This window comes from Spermophilus citellus (genome assembly GCF_964194105.1).
Source record: "Spermophilus citellus genome assembly, chromosome: 5".
Taxonomy (NCBI): domain Eukaryota; kingdom Metazoa; phylum Chordata; class Mammalia; order Rodentia; family Sciuridae; genus Spermophilus; species Spermophilus citellus.
In genome coordinates, this window is record NC_138186.1 from 50,757,671 (window position 1) to 50,783,265 (window position 25,595).

The 25,595-nt window shown below is 58.5% G+C and overlaps 1 protein-coding gene across 1 annotated transcript in view; it reads right to left on the reverse strand.

Moving 5' to 3' along the window:
- The window catches only part of GRM4 (glutamate metabotropic receptor 4), a 102,474-nt gene extending 77,090 nt beyond the window's left edge, over window positions 1-25,384 (reverse strand). Inside the window, exons 1-2 of the mRNA XM_081296518.1 lie at window positions 25,247-25,384; window positions 14,422-15,288 (exon numbers count right to left, since the gene is read on the reverse strand). Of these exons, the coding sequence (XP_081152644.1) occupies window positions 14,422-14,940 (519 nt within the window). The 5' untranslated portion in view covers window positions 14,941-15,288; window positions 25,247-25,384. The remainder of the gene's footprint in view (window positions 1-14,421; window positions 15,289-25,246) is intronic.
- Between the last annotated feature and the right edge of the window lie 211 nt (window positions 25,385-25,595).

Consider the following 25,595-nt stretch of genomic DNA (forward strand, 5'->3'; position numbering starts at 1 on the left):
TTCAACGGCCCCCAAACTAGGACACGGGGCCAGTGAATTAAAGTGGGCGAGCTGGAAAAGAGCAGGAAACGCCAGACACATGGCGCCTGGCACTGTGGAAGGAGCACGGGCTTCGGGGACAAGCAGCGCTGCAGCTTCCGCTGCCTTAGGGACAAGCCTCAGTCTCCCCACCTGAACAACAGAGCCCATGATTCCGACTTCCTAGCTGGCAATGTACATTAGATAACCTCTGCAAAACCACCAGCACATGCCAGCATATGAATCCAATGCTGTCTTTTATTGAGCACCTACTGTGTTCCAGGTGCAGTAGACAAGAGCAGGAAAGAAGAAAGACACAGTCCTGCCCTAGGAGCCCCAGAGCCCCAGAGGCCAGCATTGTACATGAGGATGATAGAAGAGGTGACATTTGAGATGGGCCCCAAAGCACAGGTAGGATTTCCAAAGCAAAGAAAAGTGGCAAGAAGGTCCAACCTCTTTGGAGGTCATTCATACATCCTTATGAGCCAGCAATTCACTTAAAACACACACGTATGAGTGCACGCACACGGGCACACACACACACACACACACACACACACACACACACAAGAAGTAAGCACTTACATCCACTTAAAGATACATTCAATCCCAGCAGCTTGGGAGGCTGAGGCAGGAGGCTCCCAAGTTCAAAGCCAACCTCAGCAACCTAGCAAGGCTCTAAGCAACCTAGTGAGACCCTGTCTCAAAACAAAATATTTTTTAAAAGATCAGGGGATGTGGCTCAGTGGCTAAGCACTACTGGATTCAATCCCTGGACAAAAACTTAAAATCAGACACAAATGTTCAGAGGAGCGGCCTCATTCCTAGTAGGCAAACACTGGACTCAGGCCAATGTCCAGCAGCGGCAGAATGGATACATAAATTATGAACCAGCCCCATAATGACACAATGGAATCGTACGGAACAATACAAAAGAGTGAGCCCCCCGTACCTCCGCCCCTCGGGTGGATTTCACAAGCAACGTGAACAAAGAAACCAGGGAGGAAAGACGCGCTCTCTGCCTCCCTGTAAGTAACGCTCAGGCCAGGCAGCGCTAAGCTGTGCTGTCGGAAATCAGGCTGTGATTATCCTCAGGAGGGAGGGGTACTGGCCAGGAGGAGCTCCAGGGAACTTTCCGGAGCACTGGAAATGTTCTCTGTGCTGATAAGTCAGATAAACACGGCATTTATAAGAGCTTATCAGGGCCAGCACGGTGGCGCACCGCCTGTAATCCCAGCGGCTCAGGAGGCTGAGGCAGGAGGATTGTGAGTTCAAAGCCAGCCTCAGCCACTTGGCAAGGTCCTAAGTAACAGTGAGACCCTGGGTCTGAATCAAATATTTTTAAAAGGGCTGAGGGTGTGGCTCAGCGGTTAGGCCCTGGCTCGGCGGGCAGTACGTCTGCAACGTAAATATTCTACGGTGACAAGTTACACCTCAACCTTTCTACACTGGGAAGGAACAAAACCGGGAGGCAGAGTGGCCTTCAGGGGGCAGTCTTCTGAGGGCACATCAGACGCAGAGGCCAGCAGATGGGAAGCCGGGAGCCCAGGGACCTGGAGCAGGACCCCGGGGGAGAATGGAGACGAGATGACAAGCCAAGCCGGGCCAGGCCCTAATGGGCTTCCGAGCAATGCCAGCCGGGAGCCTCAGGGCCTTCCCACCTTCTCCCTGGCCCCTGCCACACAGGCCACCTGTCCACCGTGAGGAGCCTGGGAGGTCACCACCCTCCCTGCCAGCTGGGTTCCCTGCCCGCCTGGCCCCCCGTCCACCTGGTCCCCTGCCCACCACCTCCCTCAGCCAACATGCTCCATTTACAACCTTGGACTTAATTTCCAGGGTTTTGGAGGCTTTCATCCTGAGCAGGCATAAGTGACACCACGGTCCCCAGCCTCCATGCCAGCAATTCAGCTGAGCACGTCTCTCCAGGCCCCATGTCCCAAGTCCATGGCATCGCCCAGGATGCCGGGCTCTCGTCCTACGTGCCACCTGCCATGGCCGCTCCCCACCCACCCCCCAGGGAGCTACCTGAGCACCTGCCACCCCCTCAGGAGCTGCTCCAGTCAGCAGGGCCCTCCCTCCTCCTGCCCCACCACCGGGCCGGGAAGGCGGCACCGGCACGTCCCCTGGTGGAGAGGCCACTGTGGGGAAGCAGCCCCCAGACCCACAGCCAACCAGCCTCCGTGGGCCCTGGCGTATCAGAGATGCCACGGCCCCTGGGTGACTCTGTAGCCACTCAACACCACGTTCCAGGGACGGCTTGAGGGTACTGGAGATGCTCAGCACGAGAGCCCGGCTCAGACACCGGCTATGACCCAGAGAGGATGCCATCTCAACTTGCTAAATTATACAGAAGGGCTAAAAGGAGGGATGCGAACACATCAAGGTTATCACCCTGGAGAGCGGGGTAATTGAGCCATTTTTACTCGCTTCTTTATGGGTTTCTGTTTACTTCCAAGCCTGCCACAGACATATTGGCTTTTACAACCACACCAGGAAGGAGTCCGGGGACATGGGGCCACGCTTACACATAGGGACCCAAAGCTGACTGTCTGTGTCCCAAGGGACCAAGGGAGGGCCCACTAGAAGGACCTGTTTGTGACTTTCAGGTACAGGTAGGGGCAGAGCTCTGGGGTGGGGGGCTGGGACCCTGATTCTGAGCCCCCCTGTGGTTCTGGGTGGTCCCCAACACATTGACTTCTCTGGGTCTGTTTCCTCATCTATAAAATAGGGTGGCCAGGGCTGGGGCTGGGGCTCAGCGGCAGAGTGCTTGCCTGGCATGTGTGAGGCCCTGGGTTCCATCCTCAGCACCACAGAGAAATAAACAAATAACATTAAGGCAGGCTGCCCATCTACAGCCACAACAAAAGAAAAAAAATAGAGCAGCTGTACTGACTGCTTTGTAGATCCTATGGAATGACCAAAAAGTGACCGCAAGATTATAAATTGTGAACTTTTGGAATCGAACCTGAGTTTCCTCTTGACATTCTCTGCCAGGCCCAATGTCCCCACCACAGTTTCTAAGAAATGCCCAGGAGCCACCTGCAGCAGACCTCTGAGAGTCCAAAACACCACAAGCCACACTCAAGCACTGGACCCCAAGGTGCACATAAAATGCACTTATAACCTGGACTGGGCATGGTGAGGCACACCTGTCATCCTAGTGACTCGGGAACCTGAGGTAGGAGGAGGACAAGTTCAAGGCCATATTGGGCAACTCAGGGAGACTCTGCCTCAAAATAAAAATTAAAAGGCCCAGGGGTGTAGCTCAGTGGTAAAGTGACCTTGGGTTCCATCCCCAGCACCAGAAAAAAATAGACCGAATACTAGGGAAAATACTACCTCCTTGTTCTAGAGCAAAGGAGGGGGCCTGGCGGGGGGGGGGGGGATCCTCAGTAAACATTTACCAAAGCAACACGACAGTACAAACAAAAGCAAACCCAGGCCATCTGCTCCCTCCTGAGCAGGGAGATGCTCCTGGGGGTCAGGTGCCTGCCGCCTGGTGTCCCCACCCCACCTGGGTTTGGGGCAGAGATGAGCTTTTCACACGTTGACACCTCTCTGCTAATTTTTTAAAAACCTCTTCCCTCTAGGTACTGTGGGAATTCACAAAAGAAATAGGCAATTCTACTCCAGACGAGCTACACAAGGCCACCACACAGAGACTAGGTCAGGACCTGCCACAGGCTGTCCCCGGGACCTGGCCGGCAGCCGAGGTGGGGGCCCGGCTGCAGGACACCACCAAGCCCAGCCCTCAGCCCTCACTGATGAGACAGCAAGGTGGCCACATCTGCAGAAATGACAAGCACAACTGCACTGTGACCCAGTGCCAGGTCAGGGCCACCCCAGAGCTGTGCGTGGTGGCCAAGGCAGAGTCGCCCACGAGGCTTTACTGTAAAAGCCAAAGACTGGAAACCACCTGGGTCCATTAAGGGACCAGGGAGACTGATGTAGCCACTCAAAGGGAAAGGCCTCCTGCTGTGACACCGTCCCCAGGAGCGCTGCAAGGTCACCAAGCCAGCTGCTAGCTGCCAGGGAGGACGTAAACAGGCCCCTGGCCTCCTCCTGCCCTGGCGCTCGAAGACTCCAATAAAGGGGCCACTCAGGCTCCAGCCCTGGGTGCAGGCCTGAGAAGGGCCCCTGCGGCTGGGCCAGGTCCTGTGGCGTTGGGGACACCAGGCCATGGGTGCTCCAATGACACCGTAATCTGAAAGACTGCCAGGCCTGGGGACACTCAGACTCCCAGGGCTGCTGCCTAAAGACCCCTTCTTTCAGGAGAGCTGCTTCTTCAAAGGGGATGACCCTCCCAGTCCCCCATATCCTCCCCGTCCCGCCAGGCCTCTGTGCTGGAGAGAGGAGCTGACCTCCGGCTGCAGAGCGGGCGGGGCAGGGCGGGGTGGAGCAGGTGAGAGGGCCTGTCTCCTGTCAGGTTGTTGAACTTTCCTAATTGATTTTGTGTCTGTGTCCCCAGGATCCTTAGGACCCTCTTAGGAAACCACTTAAGCAATTAAGATAATCAAAGTACTTAGAAGGCACTTAACATTCCCTGCTCCAGACACCCCGGCCACCCCCAACAGCCACCCAACAGCGGCAGCCCCGTCCTCACTGTCAGGAGCCACCACTGCAGGGAGGTGGATGCCTGTCATGTCCCCAGCAACCGCCTGTCACCCTCTTGGCCACAGCACCCCTGAGCCCCGGCAGCCTCCCAGAGCTGCTCTCTGCCACCAGGCCTTGGACTCACTGTCCCCTCCCCTGAAATGCCCTCCACAGCTGCCAGCCCCCCTCAGCCTAGCTAATGTGGCCCCCGAGTGTCCCACAGGAAGCCTTCCCTGCACCCCAGCCCCACCTCACAGAGACCAGCGCCTTCCAAAGTCCCACCCCAAGGGAAAGATGAGCCGGAGGGGCTCTCCACAGAGCCCAGGCAGGGCGGGACCCTCTGCCACTAAATGCCAGTCTAAGAAACCCCCAGGGAGCTTGACGCAAGACTCAGCCCCAGAGAGTCCCCCCAGAGGGCTGTGCAGGCCCAGAACCTGGGAAACCCCTGAACAGGCCCCAGGGGGACTCCAACAGGGGGCGGGTCTCTAAGACAGAGAGCCCCCTGCAGAACGTGGAGAGGGTGAGCTGGCAGCCCCCGGGGAGAGGTTTCACCCCCAGGAGCCTACAATCCCACTCCTGGGCATGACCAGCAAGGAGCTCTTCCCCTGCTCAGGGGAATATGGGCAAAGACGTCTGTGACACCAAAAAGATCCTTGGGAACAACTGGGTGACCACAGGAGAATGGAGGAGTAAATGCACAGGGGCAGAGTCCCACGGCAGAGCACTATGCAGCCAAGAAAAGGAACAAAGCAAACCAGCGAGCAACAGGCCTGAGGGAAAAGAAGCGAGCAGAAAGCACGTGATAGGCCCCCTTCTCAAGCACAAAACACGCAAACCTGAACTAAGTATTATTGATGAATTTTTTTTTGAATTGCACACATCCAAGACAAGGCAACAGTTGCTTCAAGGAAGAGAAAGGAGAGGGATGAGGCGACACACCCAGGGGCCTTCCAATAGACTTACAAAGTTTCTTTCTTAAAATGAAGACAAACTTTGCCAGTTACAGTGGTGCACACCTGTAACCCCAACAACTCAGGAGGCTGAGGCAGGAGGGTCATGAGTTCAAAGCCAGCCTCAGCAACAGTAAGGTGCTCAGCAATTCAGTGAGACCCTGACTCTAAATAAAATACAAAATAGGGCTGGGGATGGGGCTCAGTTGGTAGAGTGCTTACCTCCCATGCACAAGGCCCTGGTTCAATCACCAGCACCACAAAAAAAAAAAAAAAAATAGGGCTGGCCATGTGGCCCAGTGGGTGAGTGCCCCTCAGTTCAACCCCCAGTACCTCAAAAAAAAAAAGAAGTGAAAAAATACAAACCCCACACGCATGGCTTTGTGGCAGTGAGGAGCCCGTGAGGCTGACCTTGGCGATGACACCCCGTTTCAACAGAACAAAAGGGCGGCCTCCACTCCCTGTGAGGCCCCCCTCCCCCCCACACCCCAGCCCAGCCCTGGCTCGTCCGCCTCCTGGGATCCTCCCTTGGGGTACAGCGCTGGTCTGGCGGGGGACCCCACTGATCCTGAGAGCTCCCAGACCTGAGCTGGGGGCGGCGTGGACACCGGCTCTGGAGGCCCCAGCAGAAGTTCCAGCTGCCCCTACACCACAGCCCCAGGGACAGGACCAGGCGAGAGCTCTGTCCACACTCTGTCAGGAGACACGGAGGACCCATTAGGCCCCTCTCCACTCTGCCCAGGCGAGTGCTGACCCCTCCAGGGACCTCAGCTAGGCTGTTTGAAATCCCCTGCTGGCCCTTGGGGACAGCAACCCAGCAGGCAGTGGCCTCCACGAGGTCTGTTCTACCCTCACTGGGCCAGGGGCAGGCTGAGCAGAGCATGGCTGGTCCTGGGTCACCCTGGGACCTGGAAGGTGACCAGAGGCCTGGAGAGGACTGAGGTCCAGGAACAAGGGAACCAAAGGAGGGGACAGGGTGAGAGTGCAGCCCCCTCCTCACGGAGACACCTTCCACGGCCACGGTTTCTTGAGCGCCCGCTGCATGCTGCCCTGTGCTGATTCCACTAACATCTCACCTGCCCACTTTACAGACCGGAAACCAGGTTCAGAGAGGGCGAGCGAGCTGCCCAAGGTCACACAGTCAGGCCAAACCCAGAATCTCGATTTCCCTTTTTGCAGCAAGTTCACACCCTTGCGAACAGCCTGACCCCCACGTCCCTGGAAGTATTCAGAGCCGACCTCATCACCCCCGGCCAGTCAAGAAGAGCTCCGAGCTGTGCTGGGACCCCCTAGGTCAGGGGCTCTGGAGGCCATGAGGGAGGAAGGTTCTGGGTGTCCAGGGAGTGCTACTGCCATGCTAAGGCCACAGTCAAGGGGCAAGGCAAGTGGACACGCAGGTGGGCAGCCCAAGGGTACACCGAGGGTGTCAGGCCCTTAACCACAGTCCCCCAGCAAGGAAGCCATGCCACACCACCCCGAGAAAGCCAGACAAAGAGGGGTCCAAGGGAGGAAGAGGACGGGGGAGGCCACAGAGGCAGAGGGAGTCACAGAGGCAGACAGATGGCGGGGCTGGGGACACCGAGGAGCAGGGGCAACTAAAGGCACCTCCTCCTCCTCCTCCAACGTGGCTCCAGGCTGCAGGTCCCCCTGGAACTGGGGTCCAGGCCCCGCATGCCCTCCTCACCCGGGCCCAAGCGGGAAGGTCAGTTGGAACCCAAAGTGGCATCGGCCTCTCTCCTCCTCCAAGTCTGGTCAACAAAATGCTGGTGCAGTGAGTTGGGGGAAATGAAGGGCACGCAGCTCACTAGAGGGAGGCAGGAGCGAGAGGCCTGGCCCGCACCCACAGACCTGGGGCCCCCAAGGTCGCTGGCTCCCCGATTTGCCTGCCTGTCTGTCTCTGGGCACTGGGGGCCGGGGGAAGACCAAGAGAGGTCCAGCCCACTCCTCCCTGGGCATGCTCACAGGCCGTGGAGGGCGTGAGTGGCCCCACACACCCGTGGAGGGTCAGCAGAGTCTGGCTGGATCCTGAGCGGGGCCTCGAAGGAGGAGTCTGGCTCCACCTCTGGGTGCTCTGTCAGCAGGAGAGGAGGACCAACACCACGAAGCCCTACTGTGTGCCTGACACATCACCAGCTCCACTGCATTGTCACTCACACCCTGAAAGAGACCCAGGCTCTAGCCGAGTCACAGCCAGGACGGGCAGGGTCCAGAGGCTTAGCGACTGGCCGGGGTCTGGGCCTCCTGCTTGCGCTGCCTCCAAAGCCTGGGCTCCCCTGGGTCAGCACTGCCCTGGGCATGTCCTGTGGACCCTCGATCAGTCCTCACAATGCCTCCCCCAGGGGGTAGGAGCCACAGATGTCCCTATTTTACAGACAAGGACATCTAGGTCCAGAGAAGCCCAGTGACTTGTCCAGGGTCACAAGAGCCCCTCCTCCCACAGCAGCCCCTGCAGTAAGAAGGGGCCCATGGACCTCGGAAGCCCCTCCCTTCCCCGTGAGGTCTGTGGTGGAGGGGGCAGGAGTCCTGCTTGGAGCACAGCAGACAGGAGGGGGTGGAGCCTCGGGGCCTTGGGGAGGTGAGGCCTTGTCAGGGGGCTGGTGGGGCTGAGTCTAGAGGCCCCAGGTCCATAGCTACAGGCTCTGGCTGTCCCTCTCCCATCAGATCCCATTTTGGTGTCTACCCAAATACGTTCCAGCACCAACAAATCCCAAGCTAAGGGCTTTGCACGTGCTACCATTTCTGCTGAGTGAGTATCCTCATGCCCATTTCACAGGTGAGTAAACTGAGGCTCAGAGAAGCCACACAGAGTAAACGTTGGACCAAGCCTCACACCCATACCTATATGGTGATCAAAAGACAGAACAGTGGAAGAGAAGGGTAGAGCAGGGCCAGACAGGCTGGATCCATGTCCGGCTCCACCACTTCCTAGCTGTGTGACCTTGGGCACAATGCTTAGCTTCTCTGTGCTCCAGATGTCAGTTATGTAAAATGGAGATGATATAATCAGAGACATGATAAATTATGGTATAATGGTGTACTAAGAATTGTAATGCAAAAATAAATTTAAAAATTTTTTAAATAAAATGGAGATAATAAATGTACACCTGCCTCTGGGGGTTGCTGGGAAGGGATTTTCAGGAAGAAAACACATCCAGGTGACTCTGGGGCCACCAGAGGGGACACTGGCTTGACCTTGTGGTAAGGTGGCCCTAACTACACGCACCCCAGATCAGGCGGCACTCACACAGCCCCCAAGACCCCAGCTGTACTGCTCTTGCTGAGACCTGGGAGCCCAAGACGCCTCCCTGCATTCCCTGTCCCTCCACGAGTCCCTCCAGAGGAACAATTGAGGCCTGGCGCCCGCAGGGTGGAGCTGAGTTCAGCAGGCCGCTACTCAAGGCCGCCAACGAAGCTACCCCAGTAGCTGCAGGTGAGCCTGGCTGTGTTCCCATAAAACTTTATTTAAACACCCTGAAAGTTTAATTGCATGTAACTTTCTCATGTCATGACATTTTATTCTGATTTTTTTCCAACCATTTAAAATAGAAAGAACCAGGTGTGCACACCTATGATCCCAGTCACCCAGGAGGCTGAGGCAGGAGGACTGCAAGTTTGAGGATGGCCTCAGCAATTTAGCAAGACCTTCTCTCAAAATAAAAAATAAAAATAAAATAGGGCTGGGCACGTGGCTCAGTGATGGAGCCACTTCCAGCCACAGGGGAAGCCCTGGGTTCCATCCCCAGCACCACTAAATAAACAGCAAAGCGAAACATACAGAGCTTCCTCAGCCCCTGGACCGTACAGAATCAGGCTGCAGGCCACGGATCTGGCTCCGGGGCAGCCCTTTGCTAACCTGGGTCTGGAAGAGAAGCCAAGGACAAACAAAAAGGAACAAATATGTACATGAATGCAAATGTGATGAAGGCCCTGAAGGAAGAGAATACGGAGATGGAATAACTAGGGCCTGGGGGTGGGGGGGCTCTGAAGAGAGGCCTTTAAGCTTAAGGCTGCATGAGAAAGATCCACCTTCAAACAGTAGAGGGAGAGAAGATTCCAGACAGAGAGGATAGCAGGTGCAAAGACCCTGGGGTTGAACAACAGCACGGCCTCAAGGAACATAAGGAGGCCGGTATGACAGGTGTGGGTACTGGGAGAGACAAAGGTCCAGCCAGGCCAGCCCATCAGGCAGGCGGCACAGGGGACCAGGCAGGAGTTTGCATTTTAATCTGCTAGGAAGTCCTTACAAGGCAGACTTCCTTTGGGTTTTAGAAAGATCCTTCCAGCTCCTGAGCAGAGCTTTGGCCCAGGGGAAGCCATGAGGAGCAGGGAGAGGGGGGAGGAGGTTTCGGGAGAGTCCTGGTCCAGGTCAGAGTCTGGGGGGAGGCGGGAGATGTAGCCCCGTCCACGATGAGATCTGAGCTCTGAATTCCAAAAGCTGAGCCTGAGCCTGCGGGCGGCGGGTGCTGGCCAGGGGGAAGGTGGGGGTCGAGGCCAGCTGTCTCCAAGGGAGATGCGCGGGCTGCGGGAGGGTGGGGTGGACTCTGGAGGGGGGGGTCCCCCAGTTGGGCCATGAAATACACGGAGACCCACGAGCCACGTCCTCAATAGAAAGGCTGTCATCTAAGCCACAGAAGGGCTGAGACATCAGTCCCTGCACCGGAAGAGCCACCGGCCAGCCCCGTGCGCACTGAGGGAGCCCCCGGGGCCGGGCTGCCTCCTCGCCCCTCCCCGCCCCACTGTGCGCCAGCAAGGAAGCTCATTAGCCAAGACGCCCCGAGCGCGGAGCCCGTGGCAGGAAGACACAAGAGGCCCAGCAGATGGCGGGGACTCTCCAGGATCAGCCTCAAAGGTCACCGTCTGTCACTGCCCGCTGGCCGCATCCTCTTCTGCATCAGTGGAGGCTCGCACGCTGACTTCAGGCCCCGCTACAAGCTGCGCCGTGACATTTCCCGTGGGCTGACTGTGTGCCAGACACGGCGCAAGGTGTGCTCAGGCCTGACCTTCGCCCCACCCTGCCTGTGAGGTCGCAGGGATGCGAGTCCCACCTTACAAATGAGGAAGGAGGAAGGGAAAGGTGGGTCAGGCGGCCAGCCCCCAGCCCAAATCCTCCACCTCCTGCGGAGCCTGTTTTCTCCACCGCAAGACGGAAGAGAGGCTAAAATGATTTCTGGATTCTGAGTTCTTCCAGGTCCAGAGTTTGGAAAGTGCTTCTTTGAGGGGTCTGCACTCTGTTCCTTCACCTTGGAATAATGGCTATTATCAGGGAAAGAGCCTATTGGCTCATTCATACTATGGTGTCCATGACTGATATGATAAGCAGAGGTGAGTTAACTCGGATGGAGCAGGGATTCAAGTTCAGGTCTGATTGGCTCCAGAGCCTGGGCTGTCCCCCAAACATGGCATCACAAAGGCCACATCCTCTGGTTTAAGATTTTTTTTTTTTTTGTACTGGAGATTGAACCCAGCTGGGCTTAACCACTGAGCCACATCCCCAGCCCTTTTTATTTTTTATTTTAAGACAGGGTCTCACTAAATTGCTCATAATCTCAATAAGTAGCTGAGGCTGACCTCTAATTTGCAATCCTCCGGCCTCAGCCTCCTGAGCCGGTGAGATGACAGATAGGTGCCACCACCCCACCCCCCCAGCAGCAAGGTATTCTTCACACCTGTCACTACTCCCTGTCCTGGGAGAAGGGGCCAAAATGAGGATGAAGGAAGGAGGCAGGGGCAGTGAGGTCGGGAATGTCAACTATCAGAACTATGGTCTCCAGAGTCAAGGCTTCGGGTCCCCAAAGAGAGCCTGGGTTCAAGCATCACTTCTAACTCGGCTTATTTCCGCAGGCTGTCTGCAAGGAGCCAAGCCTGGGAGCAGGGGACTGGATGCAGCCCTGCCCTGTCACTTCATCAGGGCCCAGTCCCCACATCTGTACAACAGGGAGGTGGCCCCATCCAGCTCTGGCGCTTGCAGTTCTGCTCACATCTGGGCCCCGACTGCACCCCTGAACATTCTCCAGGCATGGAAGCAGCCCTCTGCCCCACCCAGACCTCCCCTTGGGGCCGGGCACTGGAAACCCAAAGCCGCAGTCACAGCTCTGGCCAAGCTCCCAGCAGGGGCTCCTCCTGCCCAGGGCAGCAGGGGTTGGGGCAGGAACACCTGGAGCGGACCCCACTGCCCCCCCCAGGGCCCTCCCTCTGCAGAGTTCAATCTCTGAGCCTCTGTGAGTGGCTTTCACAATTCTCACCCAGCCTCTTGTTCTACCAGTTTAATTATTGAGGAGGACTCTTGTCGCCAGCCTGGAACATTAAGTCTGTTAAAAGGGACCCAGGGACTCAGGGAATGCAGACCACAGCCGGCTGGCTCCTCGGGCTCCCTCCTGCCCTGCCTCCCCCTCCCAGCAGACCCCCGCTGCCCACTCCTTCTCCCCCACACCTCTACCTCTAGTCCCATCTCACTCTGTACAGCCAGGGGCCAGGACCCCTGCCCAACCCACTCCTTCCCTGTGACCTGAGGAAGCGCAGGCCAAACGGCGCCAGGCCCCCTTCATACCTGACCAGATGGACACAGGACAAGGAGCCCCGGGAGCCCTGGGCTGGTCAAACACCATGGGGCTCCGGCCCTTCCCCCACCCCACCTTGCCATGGGGAGAGGATGGCACAGAGTCACAGTCACTGCCTGTCTGGGGTCCTGAGCACCTGGCCCAAAACAGCTGTGTTCCCAGGAGCACGCTCTAAAGCCTCACACTGAGAGGGACCATTTTTTGAGCTTTTGCAGGTATCAAGTGACCTGACCTCTCAGCTCCTGAGAGCCTGGCCACCCTCTGGAACAGGGGAGGGACCTTCACTGATGTCATGGCTGTAAGAGCGGGGCCCAGACGCCTTATCATCTTTCTGCAAGACTCAGAGTCACAAAAGGTGTTGAATACAAAGATCAAAAAAAGACCCCCCCAGCAGCCCCTAGCAGCGTGGCCTCTTGGAGGCTGGGGTCTGTGCCTGACAGACAGTCAGGGGGCCCAGGCCTTGACCCCTCTGCTGGATGCCCCAGGCCACCTCCCCTCCCCAGGCCTGGATGAGGCAGCTGAAGTGCCAGCCCAGCATCACCAGGCCCTGGCCCTCCTGCCCCTGCGTCCACCCCAGGAATGGTCCAGCTACCCATTCCCAAACTGTCCCCCGAGGAACCCTAAGAGATCACCCGGGGCAACTTAGTCCCCAGGGACTGTTCAAATTGCCCACTGCAGGGGCAGAATGGCTTCCAGTCCCCTGCTTCCTCTTTGAACCACATGCAAATTTGGCATTGTTCATAATGCATCCATTTGTTTTAAAATTAAAATCATGTTTTCATCCAGATCATCAAATAAAACCAACAGTCCAGGAAAAAAGACCATAGTTGAGGACCACATGGCTCTGCGGGGACACTGCTGATGGCTGTGTGACAGGGGGGGGGGGGGGGGGCTGGCCTATGGCTAACTCCTTTCCCAGCCAGAGCTGGTGACAGGACAACTCAAACCTGCTCCTTCACCCCTGCCCTGCAGCCACCTCCCCCCAGCCCCCACTCCCACCTCCAGTACAGACCCTCCTTTCCATTCATCACACCCTGAGATTCCCCCAGGTACTGAAGCATCCTGGGAGTTAGGTCAGAAGGTTCCAGGAAGGGTCTGGGAGACAGGGACCCAGCCTTAGCTCTTCCCACCCTGCACAGTGCCAGGCAGCTTCTCCCGGTTCTCTGCCAACTCTGGAGACAGGGGAGAGGAAGGGCCAACTGCAGAGGCCAAGATCTGACAGCCGCCTGAGGGAGGGACCCGGCAGCTTCCCCTCCCCCTCCTCCTCCCCCTCCCCCCAGCCTCTCCCCCTCCACACTCACACCGACACCAGCACGCAGAGCAAACGAGGCAGGCTGAGGGAGAGAAGCGGGCACATAATTATTGGTAAAATGCTTGTAATGTTTTTCCCTCTCCCCGGTAGCTTTCAGTTGTTTTAGCAGCTTAGCGAAGCACTTGGCTCCAATTGAATTGCAAATCAGCAGCTCTTGCCCCGGGAAGAGAGGAAGGGAGGCGGCACGGAGGGGGCAGGGCGGGGTTCCAGAAGGAGAGAGAGAAAGGTGTGTTCCGAGGAAGGGCAGAAGGAAGGCCCTGGAAAAAGGGGGGGGGTGCTCAGTGGAGGGCCCGGGGCCCAGAAATGGAGACCCAGCTCCCGGCACCCGCGGTGTCCTCTGCAGGCTCTGCAGGCCCAGCAGCCCCACACCCTTCCAGAAAACCAGGACGCAGTTTCCAACACAATCACGGGCCAGGAGGGAGGCCACCAGGGGCTTCCTCAACTACCCAGAAGAAAACATCCCTTCCCTGGGAATTGCAATTATTTGAAAACAATGTCAAAACAAAAGTCTTGCTTTTTCCTCCCAGCAAATCTCCAGCGTTCCCACTTCCGCTCTCTTCTTATCCGCCTGCCCTTCCTTCTCCCCACGTGTCTGTCTTTTCATCTGTCTGTCTGCCCATCTCCTCCTTTCTTCTGTATTACCCTCCTGGTTCCAAGTTCCCCGGGGAGGCGTGGGGTCCCTCCCGGGGCTGCCATTGGCCGCTGCTTCAGCACCATGGTCAGCACCATGGTCAGCACCATGGTCAGCGCCGGCGAGCCAGGTCCCTCCTCGTGGCCCTTGCAGCTGTGCCCACGCTCTGATCACGGGACAGGACAACACGCTGAGGCCAGAGGACTGACCCCGGCTCTCAGACATGGCTCCAGGGGAGATTCCCGAGGAGGCAGGAAGGGAAGAGGAGAGGAGAGAGACACGGGCTGGCTAGGTCCCCTGGCCTTGGGGACTAGGGCGGTTAGCGGAAGCACACCTCCAGGCCCCACCCCGGGCACTAACCTTAAAGAGGCGCAGGATGTTGGCCACCATGATGGAGACCGAGCTCCCTGAAGCACCGATGACACCCACCACGCGCTCGGGCTTGGTGATGATGGGCGGGCCACCGCTGCCACAGCGGACCTCCGTGCCGTCCTTCTCGATGAGCGCCTGCACAAAGGTCAGTGACTGCTCCAGGGCATGGGTGTCCCTCGAGCAGGTGTCCAGAATGCGGGCGCCCAGCGTGATGTTGGGCAGCAGGTCCGGGTCATTGTTGATGCGATCCAAGGCAAAGAGCATGGCCTCCAGCCGGTGGATGCCCTTCTCCTTCTTGAGTTCTCCACAGGCCTTGCCCTCCGAGCCCCGGCCATGCACCGGGAACAGGCCTCCCAGGGTGATGTCCCCGTCTATGCGGATGGAGTTCATGTGGGGGTGGCCCTTGGGCTTCCCCAGGGAGGAAGGCACCCAGGGGCCGTAAAGGCTGAGGAGCAGGCAGAGGGGCAGCCGGGCCCACCACCAGCCCCAGCCTCTCTTTGCAGGCATCTCGGAAATACCTAGAGACCCATGAACGTGGCCCCTCCTAGCCCTCACAGGCCCCGGGTCCTCCAGCCTGGGTGCGCAGGGGCAGCTGCTTCAGCAGTAGGGTGGCCAGGGGTGGCCAGCTGAGCCAGCCATGCTGGGGCTCTCTCTGCCCTCCTCCTTGTCACCTGAGCAGTGCTCAGTGGCCCACACAGTCCAGGCCCACAGATGGCAGGCAGGGGCCGACGGGGCAGCAGGAAGGCTCTGATCCCCAAGTCCTGCAGGCCGGATCTTCATGGATGACTGTGGAAGGGTGGAGAGGTCCTAGCTCGTGTATCCTGGCATCAAGGAGAAACCAGCTCCAGTCCTCTCCTACCACCAGAGAGAGAGAGAGAGAGAGAGAGAGAGAGAGAATATCAAACACAAGCCCAGAGAAGACATTAGCTATTCTGATCTCTCATCAGGAGCCTGGGAGAGGGAGATGCTGGAGGTTATCGCCAAAGACTCCATAAATCTCCTCTACTGGGTTTCCTCCCAGCTGCGGCTCAACTCTGGTTGAAATGGGAGAGTTTGAGGCAGAAATTAGGTCACGTTTGAGGACTGCCCAGGGCCAGTGCCCACGGCCATCAGAGGCCCAGGCGTCAGACAGCACACTTCCTAGGAACCGCAGGAAGGGCTGGGGAGGAGGCCTTCCTCAACATGCCTGCAGGAGCCAAAGAAAGAAGCCAGCTTTGCCATGCCCAAACCCATTTTAGAGATGAGGAAACTGAGGCCCAGAGAGACTCCCCAGGCTTCCCAGCTCTAGGCTCTGGAATTGAAGACTTGTTGACTCTTTGGGGACTTAGAAACCAAGAAGGCAACAAGGGGTGGCTGTGGTTCCCCAGATGAGCCCAGCTTGGAGCTGCTGATGCTGAAGGCCGGAAAAGGCCGGGGAGAACAGATGTGGAGTTCTGGATTTTCCTCCTGATCCATGAGGACATGGGGGGCCCTCCACTGGCACGTTCCCACCCAGCGGCTCAACTGTCCCAGGCAGAGGATAAAATCCAGCAACTCCTTTTTGCTCCCTCACCCCTTCCTGACTCTCTCTCTCTCTCCTTTCTGGATCACCCTTCTCCACTCCCCACACCCCTCCCTGTGAGTGGGGCTCAGGTTACGGCCTGAGCTACTGCACATTATTATGATCATCGTCATTATTATTGTTGTTGTGATTAAATATTTATCTGCAAGGGTAGAGGAGAGAACACCAGCTCTGCCTCATTCTCACTGCTAATTTGGGCTAATTTCCCCCGGGGGTTCCTTCCCTTTCTCAGGCTCCCTGCTCAAAGCCAGCAGCCTCCTTCCCTCCACCTAGGGAGTCAGGGAGTCAGGGCTTGGCTAGGAGGCCAGCTCCCGAGGCCAGCTCCCGAGTCCCCTTCCCCAGGGGTTGGACAAATGCAGACCAGGATGCCTCTTGGCCATTCTATGCCTCAATTTCTCTAGAAAGCTGAAAAAGGATTCGTGTTTGGATTGAAAGGTTTCCCCAGAGACATGGGCACCTCCATCAAGGCCAAGTGGAGGTCTTGGATCCAGCCCTCCTCCACCCACCATTCCCCCGACAGAGGCCCTGACTGCTCCAGTTCTGGGCCAAGAGGAAGGAGGGACAGGGTGTGACATCCCAGAAGCCAGCCTCAGCTCCTGGGCTTCGGCCTCTGCAGACCCTCACCTCACTCACTGAAATGGTCCCTCCACTTGAACTCCTCAGGAGCCAAGAGTATGGCTACTAATTCCCTCTAGCCACACTCTGCGGGCAAACCAGTGGCCCGAATGCAAATCATGGCTCTTCCAATGTCACCCAAGATGTGGGCAGGTCTGCAGTGGCACATGCCTGTAATCCCAGCTACTGAGGAGGCTGAGGCAGGAGTACAGCAAGTTCAAGGCTGGCCTCGGCAACTTAGCAACACCCTGTCTCCAAACAAAAAATAAAAGGGGCTGGGAATGTGGCTCATCTGGAGAGCTCCCTTACCATCCCCAGCCAGCGCCAGACAGAAAAAAGAAAAAGAAAAGCTGGTGTGGAAGCCAGCTCAGCCACCCGGGAGCTCTGAGGGAGTCCAAAGATGATTTCATAATGCCACCATCTCCAGGAACCAGTGACCCAGGGCTGAAGGCCAATGCTTCCAAAACCCAGGGGATGGGGAGGCCAGGTAGGTGGAGCCCACACCATCTTGTATATGAGTCTATGAGATCTCTTTCCTAGACAGAGTGAAAGGAGGCCGGCGCTGGGTAGCTAATGCCAGCAACAGGCAATTCAGAAAAGAGAAACTGGAGAAGCCCCTCCACAACTCCAGTCTGTTACTACTGTGCTGGAGGCAAAGCACAGCCTGTCTGGTCCTCAGTTTCAAAATCTGTAAAATGGGTGAATTGGAGCACAATCCAGTCTTTGGGCTATACTTCCCCTTGGGCATATTTTCTGTCGTCATAAGATGGTAGAATCATCAAGAAACCTATGTACAGGCAGGGTTCAAGGATACTAGACTTCCTGCTGCAGGTGGGAGAGAGTCTACTCAAGGAGACACTGTCTGTCCGGTGACAGGGCCCAGGGAGCCAATGGCTGTGCACAGTTGCCTGCTGGGCACCACTCTCAGTGCCTTCCTTACGTTTTTCCGCCCTGTGAGCCGTGTGGTATTTTTGTCCCCATCTCACACTCAAGTGACAGGGAACCGGGGGATGTGAGGGTGTGCAGGGTGCCCGCACCCCTGCAGCTCCCTGCACTGGACCAGCCGGCCAATCCTTCAGTCCCTGCCAGCCCCGACGCCCTGTGAGTCCGTGATTGGTTTCCATGAATTTCAAATGGAGGGATCTTGGCATGGTGACAGAGTGTGCCACAGCAGGGCAGACTCAGCCCGGGAGGCCGACGCACAGCCACTTCAACAGTCGGGCCCTGCTCAGGCTTCCAGGTCCTTCATGGGGGCTCAGTGCTGGCTTCCCCGTGAGGCCTGCGCACATCCGAGCTGAGCAGCGTGTGCACACGGGGACCCAAGGGCAGGAGGCCTTGGAGAGGACAAGGGCAGACACCCACAGGGCCAGAACCAAGAGCCCTGAGGCCCAGGTCCTGCCCCAAGCCCCTCAGATCCCTGCAAGCCCTCCCTCCTGGGGCCTGGGTCCAGCCCCTGCCTGCAGCAGGGCCCACTCCAGCCCTCGGTCCTACTAGGCCTGCCTTTCTGAGCTCCTCCAGAGCCGGGCAAACCGCTGCCTCTTTTAGCCTCCCCTCCTGCCTTTGATCATGTAACAGGAACAAGGGGAAAGTAAAAATACCCTGAGTGAAAGAAGCCACCAAGAGCAGGGGCGGGGGAGGCGCCCCGTGCTCCTTCCCACCGCTGCCTCCCAGCCCAGGAGGGGGAGCAGGCTGGGGCAGGAGGGGGTCCTTCTTTGAAGTCCTTTCCCCAATCCTTAGACTCTCCCCACCCCCCTGGCCAAATCCAAAATAGCCAGGGAAGCTCAAGCCTGGGGCAGTGAGTGGGGGGCCTCCCCAGGGAAACCCCCAGGACAGCTGCAGATCCAAGCCAAGCCCACCTGAGGGGGGCCTCGCCCCACTTTTCTTTTCTCTCCTTCTCTATTCCCTGGCTCCTCCCCTGAAGGATGAGGGCCTAGAAGGAGCAGGGACCAGGGGCAGAGGGGAAGGGAGGCCATCCTTCCCTCTCCACACAGAGACAGTTCACAGGCTAACAGTGCTTTCCAGAACGTTCTCTTCAGTGAACGGGGACATTTGGAGAGCTGGCAAGCAGCTGCAGGCTGCCTCTTACCCCTCAGCCACAGTCAGGGCAGGGGAGTCCCCAGCCATGCCAGCTGAGGGCCCCTGGCACCTGAGGGAGGGCCTGCGTGGAGGGCCTTGGGGATGGCTGCTGCCCTGAGCAGGCTCTGCCCTCCCCAGCCAGGCCCGAGCCAGGCAGAACCACAGGCCATAGAACAACACCAGATCTGAAGGGAACCACCGAGACTTACTAAACCTCCAATTATTTTTCACTGAGCTGCTCTTTATTCTTCCAAAACCAACGAAATAGAACAAAACCCAAACAGTAGAATAAAGAGAGGGAAGAGCTTTGTACCTTGCTCCTCAGGGCTGGGGCCAGAGCCAGAGTCACTGTCTCCTGCACTTGGCCTTCTGAGGGCCTTCCCACAGGAGACAGGCAGGTGCTGTCAGGGTGGCCAGGAGCGCACCCCACACCTCCTTCCCTGCGTCTTGCTCCTTTGTCCTGCTGGTACCCGACCCCGTCCTCTCGCCTCCCATCTTACCCATATCCCACAGCACCTTTCACTCTACTCACCCTCCCTGTACAGAGCCCAGCCCTGCCCAGGGGCTCAGGAAGCTCTGGGACTGCAGTAAGGTGGGCAGAGAGGGCTTTGGGTCTCCTGAGCTATCCAGACGCCTCATGGGGACAGTGCGAGGGACTGTCCCCTTCCTTCACCAGTGGCCTCTCTTTGCCACCCCCCTGGCTGGGCAGAGGTGTGGTGTGCTGGACAATCTCATCCCAAATGGACAGGGCCCAGATCCTGGTCATCTGGAGCCTTTCCCCCAACCCCAGCTGCACAGCAAGCCAGGCCCCGTGTGATCCCCACCGGTGTGACCAGCTGGCACCTCCCAACCCTAGAAGCACAGCCATCCCCCACAGCCCACGCTGGCCTCCCCAGCAGGGGGGAGAGGAGTGGACAAGGGACGTGAGGGGAGGTGCCGATGATCAGCCCTCCCAGGTAGCCCACCTTATTACAGAAGTCTTCTCCAGACAGTTCTTCACCGCAGGGGCCAGGTTCTAGTGGTGGGGCTGGGGACAGGGTTTGGGGCAGTAAACTCAGGACTGATGGGCTGGGGGTGGAACCTTCGACCCCCCCAGACCAGCGAGGACTCATTCTGAAGAGCAGCCCTGCTCTAAGAGGGCTCTGGCTCCCCAGCCTCCTTCCCTGTGCCCCCCACAGGCTGACTGGTCTCCCCCACCTGCACTGGGAGCCCCTCTGAGCTCTAAAATGCAGACTCCACTCCAGCAGCCCCTTCCCTGTTCCGCCACAATAAGGGCCTGACGCAGAGGTGACCGGTTCTGTGCTGGCCATGGGTGAGATGCACTAGAGAAATACGTATGGTGGGGAAATATGCATGGAAGTAAAGGAAGGGAGGAGGATCGGGAGGAGGGCTTAATTCCCTAGCTTCATGCCAGTGGAAACTAAGGAGAGAGCAACTTGAAATCGAGTGTCCCTGCCGTGCCCCAAACTGTGATTCCCTCCTTTCAAAAGGCAGCTGAGCTCCCTCCTCCTCCAGGAAGCCTGCTCTGATTTCCCCAGTTCCCATCACCTCGGGCCCCTGCAGAGCCTGCCATGTTGTTTTTTGACCCTGATGACCTGGAAACACACTAAGGATCTTGTGACAAGCACCCTCCTCATCTCTGCACTCCCTGTGCCCAGTTCAAGGCCCAAAACTCAGAAAACACAAAATGCATGACAGTCAAGTCCCTGCCCAGCGCCAGCACTGCAGCCGCACCATGATGGAGGCCATGGCAGGGGACCTGCCACAGTGCTTCCACTCCACCAAGGGGAGCTCGGGCCTCACAGCAAGTTCCCAAAGCTGTGGTGTGGTCCCATGTAGAATGTGACCCCTTCTGCCACCACCATTCGGTCTTTCATTCAAATGTGGGCTGAGCACTTGCCGTGTGACCCCATTGCTCTGGGGGTGACACAGCCCACTCACACCCGTGGGCCCAGGGGAGCACTGCATGGGACTCTTCAGGGGATCCAGGCTGTGGAAGATAAAGTGGAAGAAGGAACGACCTAGAGGGGCTGCTTCACAAGGGAAGAATCAGGGAAGGCTTCTCTAAGGAGGTGACATTGACCAGAAATTACGAGGCATGGGCCCCATAGATAGAAATCTGGAAGAAGTGCATTCCAGGTACAACAGCAAGTCCAAAGGCCCTGAGGTGGGCATGGGCTTAGCTTCAGTGCTAGGAAACACAAGGAGTCTGGCTACCTGGAGGGCAGTGGGAAGGACTAGAGACGGGGTAAGGCAAGAAAAGCCACCTAGCCAAGACTAAGCAGGCCCTTATGGGCCATCAAGTGGATGAAGAAATAAGGGGTTCCTTGAGGGCTTTAAGCATGGTGACAGACAGCGCTTCTCTTGAAACCTGAGGCCCATAAGGGTAGCCACCTGTGTGGGCATGGCCGCTCAGGACAGTTGGAACGAGGTTTACCCACTGCTCCAGCACTGGAGCACCACAAGGTTAGCACAGGTCACAGGCCCTTGTCCCCATTACAGCACAGAATACACCAGCACTGACCTTCCTCTGCTCCCAGAGCCAGGGGCCGGCCCCCACGTTCATACTGCCCAGGTCTCCACCAACTAGCAGACCTCCTTGTCCACGTCGACCCCCAGCCTTCCTTCCCACCCCAACTCCCCCAGCCCTCAGTGACACCAGTGTCCCTCGCTTTCCAACACAGAGCCCAAGTGGGCAAGTGTCTTTGTTTGCAGCTGGTGCTATTGTGAGCTTCCCACCCCATGGCCTCCTCCTCTCCTCCCCTTCCTGTCCCCCTCCTTAAACTGGAGCTCCCCAAGCCCAGCACTGCCCTGGATACCTGGCGCCGCTGCCTTGGCCCTGCCCACAACTAGACTCTACTGTCCTGCACAGCCATGGCTATAACACAGTGCCCAGGGGCCACACCACAGCCAGGCACCAAGACGGGGCAGTGAGTGACATCTGAGGATCAATCACCCACCAGAGCTTCAGAATCCAGGTCAAGTCCCCAATCTCCATTTCTATATATAAACCTCAAATAACCCTGTAGCGAGAACAGTGTTTTTACTAGAAGTCCTGCCCCAAACAGAAAGCAGGTCCAGCCCAGGGAGTGGAGGGGTGCTATGGGAGGCCAGGTATGGGGGACCAGGTGGAACCCAGAGCCCCTGGTCTCAATGCAGGTGACCCAAACCAGGAGAGCTCCTGGGCTCTGCCATCAAAGGGCCCCCTCACAACCAGGGTGGCCAGGGCCTTCTCCAAGGGAGCTGAGTGGCTTAACCTGACCCATGTTGCTTGGCCCCAAGTGGCATAGGTTGTCATTAGGGGCTGTCATTTCCCAATTACTACTGATAATATCTACCTTCATTGAATAGGGTCCCCATAATGTCATTATGCACTGCGTTCCCCAATTTATTTAACGTACATGTGTACACATATATTTATGCCTCACTGCAGCCTTGAGATTGCTCAATGGGGAGGTTAATAATAAAACATTTCGACAGGAGGCATCAGCTCTAATTTAAGGGGTGGTATTCATTTTTCCAAGGGGCCAAAAGACACAGGAACAGGCTGGAACAACATCTCTTGGCCCACAGGCTAGGAGGCAAGGCCAGGAGGCGGCCGGTGGGCTGAGCTGGCCACTTCTCTAAGCAAGTTCCACTCCCTGCAGGCCCAGGCCAGGAGAGAGAGGCAGGGAAGTAGGGGACAGACGTCACCAGAGCCTGTGACTCCTGCACTGGCGGGGACAAAGGAAGCTGGTTGGGAATGAGGAGCCACCAGCCCAGGGAGGGAGAGGAGCCAAGATGGAGGCCAAGGGAGACAGAGGAGCCCCACAGAGCGCCACCAAGCTCTCTCTCCAACGCCAAAGGAGTGAAACCCCGGGACTTTGGAGGGTCCCAGGCAACAAGGGCAGAGTTGGCCCTCATGGAAATAAGCCCTCCCTACTCTCCTAGGGTTGGGTGGGAGTGACAGGAAGCTGGGGTGCCCCTGCCCCAGGCCCGCTGCCAGCAGACAAGCCCCCACTGCCTCTCAGCCTCCTGCCTCAGGTGGGCCCACCCAGCCAGCATCTCTTCCACCAGCCCCAGTGAGCAGGGCCCCAGCCCAGATGCCAGCTCCCCCACAGCCTTCTCCAAGCGGCCACGGGCGGCCACTCTGCAGAAGTGAGATAACCTTCCAGCCGGCAGCCCGCAGGCCCAGCTGCCCAGGCTGCCAGCGGGGCCTGCCCACTGGAAAGTTGGGTTCTAGGCTGAGCAGAGGAGGACAGCAGGGTGGGTAGATGTCTTGGGGTGGGTGGTAATTAGGGGCTGCCTGCTCCACGCTTGTCTAGGGAGAGGACGTGTCTACTAGCTATAATTAAAAGCTCAGGAGCCCATGGGTCCTGCTCCCATCTCTTCCTACCAGCTGTCCCCTGCAGCAGGGCTAGCACCATGTGGTCAAACAGCCTGGGGGCTGGGTCGTGGACTGCTCAGGAAGGGGTGGGCCTGGCCCCCTGACCCTTCTAGATAGCATACTCACAGGCTGGCTCACCACCTCCCCTCCCCGAGATGTCCCACCTCCAACAGAGTAGAGCTAAACCACCAGACACAGGTCTCTGGGATGAGGAGGGAGGGGGATGGAGGGGCGGCCCCAACCAGACCACTAAGGCCAAGAAGCAGCTCAACTCCTGACAGGCCCCCGCCTCCCCCTGCCTGCTCAGGACCAGCTCTGTAACAAGCTGCATCTCCCCGCTCATATGTCTCCTGAAACGCACCATTCATAGGACATCCTTTAAGTTAAACATTGCTGGCTTCCTTCCGGGGAGGGGATAACTTTTGGGGGTGTTTTGTTCCTAAAAGATGCGAAGGTGTTGGCGTATGTCTAAAAGGATGAAAGCCAGAGGAGGTGAAGACAGTGGTCCCCTCATTCACAAGTGAGCAGGCGCGTCTACCCCAGGGCTAAGTGAGGGGAGGAGGACAGGGAGAGGGGACAAAGGCTCCAACCCTCTCCCCACTGCAGCCAGACCCTCTTTGCAGACCCTGTGGCCTGCCCAGGACAGACAGGTGCCTCTGCCCCAGGTGCCCCACCCAGGAGTCTCTAGGCTCCTCCAGAGCGGCACTTCCTGAACCTCAGGAAGGCCCTAGAGTTCTCTGCTCTTGGTGGAAGCTCTTCCTCCAGGCACATGCAGAACCTGAGCCCAGGGAGAAAGTGGGCAGGCCTGGGCCACCTCCTGAGCAGTGGAGAGATGGCATGCAAAGGTTCCTTGCCTCCACCATGGGCTGGCCTGGGGATGTGAGGTGGAGCTCTGCAGATAGTGCTCTATGGGACCAGAGCGCTTGGTACCCACGCCCTTCCAGCGCTGGCCTCCGGGCCTGCCCTAAACCTCCACTCTCACCCCAGAATAGACGGGGTGAATCTAGTATAGGGACACACACACACACACAACATGCCCTCCCCCATCACCTCCAGCTTCCTTCCAGACTGACAGAGGAGCAGCCACCACTCTGACAATCATGTGTCTTCCAGTTCGGTAAACCCAGCTCAGTCTGTGTTCCGAAATGCCAGTTTTCTCCCTTTGCCAGGAGCAGGCATGGTGAGGAGAGAAGGTAAAGAACCGAGGCGCCCCTCCAAAAAGGACTGACAGTCGCGGGGAGGGGGTGAGGGTGTCAATCAGAGCCTAGGGGCAGGGGGCGCTCGTACGTTCGGGCTCAGGACACCGCCACCGCTGCCCCATCTCAGCACAAACAGATTCAGACCTCCGAGGTGCGGGGGCGCCCCTCGCAGTTAGGTCCTCCACCTCCCGGCCCCGCCCCCGCACGGGAAGGGGACGCCTCCAGCCTGCGGGCGCCGGGGAAGACCGACCCCTGAGCAGGGGCCTCCCCCCAGCACACGCGCGCACACACATGCACACACAGATCCACACGGGCGCTCCCCTCTCCGGTTGCAGAGACTCAGGTTCTTTAGGGAAGGATGGTCCTGAGTGTCCGGAGAGAGCCTGACCCTGAAATCCCGGGACCTCGGGGAGACCCCAGACCTACGGGGATGCCCTAAGCCGCTGCGGGTCAGCGATTATCCGGCTCTGGCCGGTGGCGAAGGCGGCGCTGGGGCGGGCACCAGAGCCGGACGCGGTGCCCGGCATGGGAGCCAAGGCGCGCAAGGCTGGTGCTGCCCTCCCTCCAGGAGACCGCGGAGGAGAGGTGCAAATAATGCCCCGCGCCCCCGCCTGCCCTGCTCTCCGCAGAGCCGCGCGCTAATGCCGCCGCCCCCACCTGGGAGCTGGCACGACCCTCCATCCGATGGAACCTGACATAGCCGCTGACCACAGCGACACTACTTTCCCCCAGACCCTCAAAACAGCCGCTGCCCCACTCCTTCCCTCGGAGGCATCCGGAGAGGGGGGTCTCAGCCCCGAGGGGAGACCCTCTAGCCCGGGTCCCGCACCCTCCGGCCTCGAGGGCTTTGGTTCGCCGGCTCTCCTCGGGGTACCCCGAGCGCGGGACCTCACGGGAGGCCACCTCCCCAAGCCTCGGTGTATCCACCGCAGCCCGCGCCCCAGGAGGCCGGAGGGCACAGTCCCCTCTGCTCGTTCCCCTCGGGCCACAACTCACCCCGAGCCGGCGAGGTTTAAGCCGTGGCGAGGGGTCCGGTAGCGCCCGCCCGCCCTGGGGGCGCAGGGAGGCGGCGGCCGGACGTTCGGTTCTTGCGGTGCCCGGAGCCCGGCCGCGGCGGGCGGCGCTGACGCTGTGGACCGAGCCCGGCACGGTGCCGCCCGGAGTCCCGGACGCAGCGGGGATGAGCCTGCAGCCGCTCGGCCGGAGCCGCCGCCAAGCGCGCAGCGTTCGGCGGCTGCTCCGGCGAGAGAGAGCGAGCTGGGAGCGGCGGCGAGCCCGACTCCCGCGGCCGCGGAGCCCAGCGTCCGAGCCCGAGAGCGCGGGCGAGACGGTCCAGGGAGCTGGA